This window comes from Sinocyclocheilus anshuiensis, unplaced genomic scaffold (assembly GCF_001515605.1).
Source record: "Sinocyclocheilus anshuiensis isolate Anshui unplaced genomic scaffold, SAMN03320099.WGS_v1.1 scaffold392, whole genome shotgun sequence".
Lineage (NCBI taxonomy): Eukaryota > Metazoa > Chordata > Actinopteri > Cypriniformes > Cyprinidae > Sinocyclocheilus > Sinocyclocheilus anshuiensis.
The window spans coordinates 128532-137720 of record NW_015557091.1 but is presented as its reverse complement, the minus strand read 5'-3'; the positions used below and the strand labels follow the sequence as shown (position 1 = coordinate 137720).

General features: G+C 35.8%; 2 protein-coding genes across 3 annotated transcripts in view; one reads left to right on the top strand and one right to left on the bottom strand.

Moving 5' to 3' along the window:
* Window positions 1-1007: 1007 nt before the first annotated feature.
* On the bottom strand, window positions 1008-1877 carry LOC107677108 (myeloid-associated differentiation marker-like protein 2). Its single transcript, XM_016471905.1, has one exon. It carries the CDS (start codon window positions 1875-1877, stop codon window positions 1008-1010), a length of 870 nt encoding a protein of 289 aa, XP_016327391.1.
* A 6168-nt stretch (window positions 1878-8045) lies between these two features.
* LOC107677301 (TBC1 domain family member 24-like) overlaps window positions 8046-9189 on the top strand; it is a 12500-nt gene continuing 11356 nt past the window's right edge. For both annotated transcript variants that reach the window (XM_016472164.1, XM_016472163.1), the window contains exon 1: window positions 8046-8112. The gene's annotated coding sequence lies outside the window, so the exon portion shown is untranslated. The remainder of the gene's footprint in view (window positions 8113-9189) is intronic.

Sequence of the window (9189 nt, the reverse complement as noted above, 5' to 3'; positions counted from 1 at the left end):
TACCGTAAATATATCAAAACTTAATTTTTGATTAGTAATATGCATTGCTAAGAAATTCATTTGGACAACTTTAAAGGTGATTTTCTCAATATTTAGATTTTTTTGCTCCCTCAGATTCCAGATTTTCAAATAGTTGTATCTCAGCCAAATATTGTCATATCCTAACAAACCATACATCAATGGAAAGCTTATTTATTATGTACAGTAAATCTCAATTTCGAAAAATGTACCCTTATGACTGGTTTTGTGGTCCAGGGTCACATACTGTATATTTAGTTCAGAGTCTGTAAGATTTTCTCAGTGAAAAAGTCTCTTCTGCTCACCAAGCTGCATTTATGTGTTCAAAAAATACTATGAAATCTGTAATATTGTGAAATATTATTACAATTTCAAAGAACAGTTTTCTATTTGAATATATTTTGAAATTAAATGTATTCCTGTGATGCAAAGCTGAATTTTCAGCAGTCTTCATTGTCACATGATCCTTCAAAGATCATTCGAATATGCTGATTTGCTGCTCAAGAAACATTTCTTAACATTATTGATGTTGAAAAAAAGTTGTGTCTTTTGTAATATTAGAAATGTCTTTAGTGTCACTTTTGACCGATTTAATACATCCTATTAGTTATAATACTATAAATATACTAATATATATATATATATATATACACACACACACACACACACACAGATGTTAAATAAAACCATGTGTGAAAATAGAAAAAAACAAAAATTTCCAGTAACTATCGAAACACAAAAATAACAGTGAACATGAAAGTATCTTGAAATTGGCACTGATGGTTCAATGAAGAACGTTTACCATCTATTAAACCTTTACAGTGGAAAAAAAAAAGGTTCTTTAGATTATTAAAATGTTCTTCGCATTAAAAGAAAATGGTTCTTTGAAGAACTGAAAGTTCTTTGGGGAATCAAAAATGGTTCTTTAATGGCATCAACAAACACACTTTTGCAACCTTTATTTTTAAGTACTGTATACCGTAGTGATACTACTGAGAGCGTTTGAATCCACAGATACCCAAGCAGGTCAAGACCAGGTCAGCGACGTACAGGCCGAGGTTAACGTAGGTCATGAAGGTCACAACAAACTGGATGCTCCATATACAGCTGTTTCCCGGACAGTCTTTGGGCCGCGGGTTTCCTCTGAAGCTGTAGGTGGGCCAGAGAATGGCGGCAGAGATGTAAAGCAGAACAGATATTAACAGCAACAGCATGGTGAAACGATCAATGCTGAAGGGCAGACAGTTCTTTAACTTGGTCAAGATGTTGGTGATGATGGTCAGGAGGGTTAGAGGCAAAGGAACCGCGTAGGCCACGATGCACCACAGCAGAGCTGGTTGACCCACGTAACCGATCAGGGAAATGAGGATGATGCAGGCAACGAAGGCCTCGAGGATCTTAATGAAGCCTGGCAGCGCAGCCACGTACGTCGCAGAGCGCGTCGCGTCGCATTTGTCCCTGAACGTCTCCACGCAGTAAAGCACGCAACACACGGCCGAGAGGATCGTGACCATCCAGCCCCAGATGCACTTCCGGCAGATGTAGAAGTTGGCGAACATCGCCGTGCAGGAGAACGTGCAGAGCGACGCCATCATGGCCATGCCGGTCGTGAAGTCGTCCCAGTCCATGCAGAACACCAGGATCAGCTTGTGGATGAGGAACATCTCCACTATGGTGATGATCAGCGAGATGATGGGACACAAAGCCCACACCACCATGCAGTAGATCCAGTAGGTGTGAAGTGGCTGACCCCAGATGAAGCTGACCACAAACGTCACCGCGCACATCACGATCTGCACCATGTGCAGGGCACCCCGAGTGCTTGTCAGGGCTGAAAGAGAGAATTTGGGTTTTTCCATTTTGAAATGAGTTCAACGGATAACAAGCGTGGAGTGGCTCTTCAAGAGGTCTGAAGGTGTTATGGAAATGAACTGCTTTCAGAGGAAGATAAACCCGCGGAACATGCCAGATCATGCAAAAGACACTGCAACCGTCACACCACAACGCTCCACCTCGGCCTAGCGATCATCACTTATCAAAAGTCACATTTATTTATAGTGCTGTATACAAAGTTAATCAATTATGAAACAAATTCAATCAGCTCTACAGAAGACAATAGTGCCATTATTCAGCTCAATTAAATGTTGATTTAATTCAGTTCAGTAACTGTCAATGTTACATAGTGCATCAATTATGAAACATTCAATAATTCAATTCAGCTATAAAACAGCTTTACAGAAGACAAGTGTCAGTATCCAGCTCAATTTATATTGTTTCAATTCAGTTCAATAAATGTTGCAAAGGTCATCATTTATTCAATTCTATAAAGCAGCTCTACAGAAGTGTCATTGTCAACTCAGTTTAGTTAAAAGCTGATTCAGTTCAATCCAATAATTATGAAATGACGTCAATTTCATAAATTTAGCTCAATTTAATTCTATATTGATTCAGTTCAGTTCAGTAAGAGTATCAATGTTGCAATTGAGTTCAGCCACACAGCAGCTCTACATAGAACAACAGTGTCATTATTCAGCTCAAGTTAATTCTGTATTGATTCAGATCTGTTCGATATGTTGAAAAGTTCATCAATTATGAAACAAATTTAATTTCGGCTACAAAATATCTCTACAGAAAATAATTGTCATTATTTAGCAACGATGTCATTTTGCAAAGTTCATCAATTACAAAATGAATTCTACTCTATAAAACAGATTTACAGAAAACAATAGTATCATTATTTGGCTTAATTTAGTTCAAAGCTGTTTCAATTCAGTTCAATAACTTTGTCGGTGAAAAATTATTGCAATTACCAAACAAATTCAACATCAGCTATAAAGCAGTTCTACAGAAAACAGTTGTCAGTTAAGTTCAACTCAGTGACAGTGTCAATGTTCCAAAGTTCATCAATTGTGAACAATTTAATTCTATAAAGTGGATATACAGAAGGCAATGGTGTTATTTATGATTCCAGGCTAAATCCCAAGTCAGATTTAGTCAGGTTAAAAAGATTTCTGTGAAATTAGTTCTGAACATCTTTACTTCAAGCTGAGTTAACTTTGAAAGTGATAAATGGAGGACTAAAATGGAGGAAAATTGCAGTCAAATGTTTCACAATTGTTGATTATATTTGATCATATGCAATCTTTGTCATTTATTTGACAGAATCATATAGTGGTGTAAGAAAAATCTGGAATTTGCAAGCTTGAAATGACCTTCAGTTTGCAACTGAGCACATTTTCCTCAATGCCACTGAGTTTTAGCTGGAAGAACATCTTTGAATAATATCTAGATACTGTCGAAATCCTCTGACTTTATTTAAATGTGCTTATGAAATGATGATAATCTAACAGCATGAGATTGTTCTTGCTAATGTAAGCATGAACACCAGTGTGACCATGTGCACAGTTGCTCCAGAGAACTAAATTTATGCTTATATTTATGTTTATATGTGTTAATATGGTCATTTAGCATTTCCACTCAGGCCGATCTATCGAGATATATCCAGCTGCAGCCCCGCAGCACACAATCCAGGTCACCCGTTTCAGGCCGGAAGTGAGGCGAACCATTTATGGTTTAGGGCGGATCTGGTCTTTTTAGAGTCACACCACCTACAGTTTTGTAGCGTAATGCATGTTCTTTTGTTAGATTTAATACAAGCTATTTTTGAATGGATTTTTGATCAGATTTATACTGGTATATATATTTAACCTTTAATAATAATACCTGAAATGCTAAAAATGCACAATCTGATCATTTATTCATATTCATTTTGATCAATGTATTTAACAAATGTAACATCATGAATTTTGATAGGAGTCATATGCACAACCTTTAATAACAATACCTGAAATACTAAAAAATAATATTATTTGATTATTTATTCATGTTCATTTTGATCAGTGTAGTTAATGACTGTAACATCATAGATTATGTTTCGCAAATAAATTGTTTTTCAAATAAATTGTTTCGCAAATAAATCCTATCAAAATATGATTATTATAATAATTTTGATCAATTAATGAATGTAACATCATGTTGCATACCGAACTTTATTTGACGGCTGGCTATTATGAGGTCATATTTAGTTCATGTTAATTTTCAACAAATTGTCAAGTAGTCTTTTATTGTCAATTCAACCATATACAGTACACTACACAGTAAAACAAAACAATGTTCCTCTAGGACCAAGGTGCTATGCAGAATGACATATATTAAAAACAATATTGATAACACAAGACCGATAACAACATAAATTAACATCAAAACAAAAAACCAATACAAGAATGCAGAAACATAAAAGCACTAAAACCTTAAATAAAATGCACATGTTTTGAGTGTTTAGTGCAAACAATACAGGACAATAGGGCAATAAACATAGTGGCATTTCAACACCAACCAGTGCAGTAAATGTGTGATATTGCACATAAATTGACCATCTAATATAAACACCGTATATAGACATATGTAGACATTTGTTGTGTAGCAGCGATATATAGTTCAAAAAGTAATTTTTGCAATTTGAGCAAACTGTTTCAATGAATTTGCTTGTGTGTGTTAGTCTAGTCCCTTTGTATTGAGAAGTCAAATGGATTGTGGAAAGAAACTGTTACACAGTCTGGCTGTGAGGACCCAAATGCTTTGATACCTTTTTCCAGATGACAGGAGGGTGAAGAGTGGGTGAGAGGGGTGTGTGGAATCAGCTACAATGACTTTGCGGATGCAGCGTGTTTTGTAAATGTCCATGTATTGCAATTCGCAAAGCAGGCGGTGATGCAGCTGCTCAGGATCCTCTCAATAGTCCCTATTGAGAGGATCCCTCGTTGTGAGGATGGGTGGTGTGAGTTGGGCTTTCCTCAGGTTTCTCAGGCTTTCCAAGCTTTCTTGGTAATGGAGCTGGTGTTGAGGGACCAGGTAAGGTTCTCCGCCAGGTGAACACCAAGGAATTTGGTGTTCTTGACGATCTCCACCAAGGAGCTTTTGATGTTCGTCAGGGAGTGATTGCACTGTGTCTTCCTGAAATCCACAGCCATCAGAGACAGATTGTTGGGTTTGCACTAGTCTGTTAACATTTGCACTTCCTCTCTGTTTGCTGACACGTCGTTCTTACTGATGAGACCCACCACTGTCGTGTCATCGGCGAACTTGATGATGTGATTCTAACTGTGCATTGCTGCTTAAGAACACAGAGAATGGACATTTAATGTCAAATATACTTTTTTTATTTTAAAATTTAAAATAAACATTAAAAAGTGCTATGTTCTTCTCAAATAAAAAGCATTTCAACAAAAAAATAGAAGTAAAATTATAATTTAAAACTTAAATATGTATAATTGTAGAATATAAACAATAAACAGCAAATAATTATCAACTTTTGAACTTATTATTATCATTATCATTATTATTATTATTATTATTATTATCACTCATGACAAGAAGAGTTCATTTTGGTCCCGTTTTCATTACACTTAATCAAAAAAGTCTCCATGTCTTCAGTGAGTAAAAACGTAACTTAAATAATGGGTCTCTGTTTAATAAATAACAAATTCAAAACATAAAGTGGCTTCATCACAAAGCCCATTTACAACACCCAATCTAAAACGTAATTGAACTGTCAACAGAAAAATACTGAAAACAATAAAAGATTACAACAATTTTAACCTGCAGTAGTAAAATGTGAAAGACATGCAAATAATCGAGATTTACAAGAAACCGTTTAACTTAATATATGAATTAATAGTTCACCACATAATGAGAGAACATTACAGGTGTCCTACCGTGTTCTCCGCCATGTTGTTATGATTTAATTACCCCGCCCACCACTTCCGGCCTAGATCGGGTGGTCTGGATCGTGTGGCCTGAAACGTGTGGGTCTGCGGGGCTGCAGCTGGATACTATTGGGGATCTATCAGCTAATGTTTGTTGGAGCCACAAATCTGCCCTTAAGACCTCTGACATCAGCCCCCTAGTGAATGTACTGAATAACAGCAGCTACATATGTTTGCAACCCAAAGATCATTGAATTTGTGCAATATTTTCAGGACTTTAAAAAACATGTTTTATTATTGAAGTTTAAAGGAATAGTTTACCCAAAAATGAAACTTCTGTTATCATTTACTCACCCTCATGTTGTTCCAAACCTGAGTTTCATTTTCTTCTGTTGAACAGATATTTTTAAGAATGTTGTTATAAACAGTTGCTGGTAGCCATTGACTTACATATTTTTTCCCCTACTATGGAAGTCAATGGCTACCAGCAATTCTTTGGTTGCCCATAGTCTTCAAAATATCTTATCGATGAACCATGATGACACAATTTTCATTTTTGGGAGAACTATCCCTTTTACATATTATGCATTAGTTATTCAAGAGTGGAGCAGTTTTCCTGTTGTCCTCATTAATCATAAGCCATGCATGATCATGCATAATCATTATGTATCATGTATTCTGGATTAAATTACTACGAACTGCTGATGAACTGCATCCATGCATCTTACCTATTTATCTCATTTACATGATATTACCTGCTAATCTGAAGAGCTGCTAAACTGTATTTCGTTGTTCCTAAACAATGACAATAAAGTTCTATTCTATTCTATTCTATTCTATTCTATTATATTCTTCTATATATTCTTTGATGAAATGCTTTTAGTGCATCATTGTAAACTGTGGGCACCTATTCCTTGTTATTTTGTGAGGCTGGTCTATATTTAAAGGTGAACATGTTTTAAGAGTTGCATGAGTCTATAAACTCTAGGAAGGCAAGAACGGTCTCCGTGCAGCACTGCGGCCTTGATTGAGTTATCTTAATGACTGTCATGTGTCGGGTGGATGTTGTGCTCAAGGCCGGGCGTTGTCTCATCGCCAGCTCAGCCCTCTGGCCAATGAGATGACCATAAAACTGTAAACAGGTCAGGTGATGCAGGATGACCTTTTCCTTTTTCTGGTAATGAAGAAAGAAAAACAGAGAGGATTCATGTAATTCTGGGAAAGATAGGTAATTATTAATAGACAAATACTTAGAAAAGAAGTAGCAATAATAAAGCTGTTGTGTCCAAAGTTTTGACTGGTAGTGTATATTCCAGATATCTATCTATCTATCTATCTATCTATCTATCTATCTATCTATCTATCTATCTATCTATCTATCCATCCATCCATCCATCCATCTAATATATAATTATATTTCTCTATATCCTCTTGGGACCCAGGCGTAGACTTTTGTCCTCTGTAGGGGACATTATATTTAGGTGAATTTCTCTGAGAGCACAGTGTTAAGTCTGGATGGCTTGTTGAGATCACATTCAGGGCTTTTTAGAGATCCCAAATGTTTGTTGGTTTGATCAACAGAATGATCCAATTTAGCACTCTTAGGGAAATATGATAATGTTTTGTAATTATTATTTAAATCTGGCTAATTTTCAAATTGTTTGTCGTATATAAACATCTCAGAAAAATGTTATGGGGTTTCAGATTGGAATATGACTTTTTGTTAGGAAACAGGGCATCATTTTCATACATGTCTTCTGTAGAGAACACCAGGACAAACATCATGTTAATCAGGCATTTTGGGGAAACACGAGTCAATAGGGAAATAAATTATAGATCAATAGTCCTATGAAATATGAGATATTCTTATGAAAATGTTGCCAAGTTATTACTCCCTATATATATATATATATATATATATATATATATTATACATATAGTTTAGCATAATATTTGTACAAAGTTTGGCCTGAAACCTAAAAACTGATTGGTGAATTAAAAAATAAAACATGGTTTTTGCCTATACATGCCTTTTCATGTCTATTAATTATTATTATTATTTTTTAAATAACTTAGTCCTGGCGTCCTCTACAAAGGACATAATAAATTAAAATAATAATAAATTATTTAAATAATAAATATAATATGAATAAAAAAAAATTTCAAAAATGTTTTTCTCTCCATTTGTTTCTTATTCTCCAAACAATGTAATGACATAAAAAAAAAAAACTAAATTCACAAGGGTCTCTTCGCCCCAGCGTGCTCACCGCGCATGCGCGCACAATCACAAATATGCCCGCTGCCTGACAGACAGTCGAAAGCAAATCAGGTAAGACGGTTCATTCAAATTATTATTCCATTTACTACATTTTCTGAACTCCGCGCATGTTTGAGCGATTCCTGCACTTGAAGTGCTGCATTACAGACTTTTAAATGGCTTGACATCGGCATGTAGTTCATTGAGCGCCTTTACACTGCCTGCACATTAGCTGCACGAGCTATTCACATTAGCTTAATAACGCCATAAATCTGAAGCGTCGCCGTTTCATGTGCATTAAAGACACTCTTAATAACACCGAATACGCCACAGAGCTGTCCGTCTGCTGCATGTATGCTAGTGTGCGAGTGTCTGTATCGTCATCTGACACACATCAGGCAGGTTTGGACGAGGGACGCGCGTGTGTGTGTGTGTGTGTGTGTGTGTGTGTGTGTGTGTGTGTCAGTGTGTCAGTGTGTCATAATGTTTATGTCTGTCATGAAAGTTGTCGTAAAATATAGGCAGTGTTGTGTTTTTGTGCACATTGGAAGCATTAGAACAGCGCGTGCCAGGTGGGCTTGACGGCGCTCTCGCTTGCTGATTGGTTGACAGACTGCTGACGTGCATCATTATCATAATACGCTACAGTAAAACTATGTTTTATGTTTTTACTATGTTTTTGACATAATGATTTTGGAAGCTTCTTACGCCGTTTAAAAGAGCTTAAATATTTATTTATTATGGTTTTACAGTGCCTGTGCTCAAATATGATCATCAGTGTTAGAGAAAGTTACTTTTAAAAGTAATGCATTACAATATTGCGTTACTCCATAAAAAAGTAACTAATCACGTTACTTAGTTACTTCTATGAAAAGTAATGCGTTACGTTACTTTTACGTTACTTTTAACATCTGGGCAGGGCTTGCTTGTTTGTTTTTAAAATAAAAAAGTTATATTTTTGGCAAATATAAAAGCCTTTTCACACCAAAAGTGAAATGAATAAGCCTCAGGCTGAAGGGAAAGTACAGTAGAATGCAGAAGAAGAAATTTCAACACACTTCAGCAATAAAAAAAGACACAAATGTTTGTCTAGAGTAATTTGTGCTTATTAGTACGGTTGAACTGGATCATCGAAGGTCAGAAGCAAAT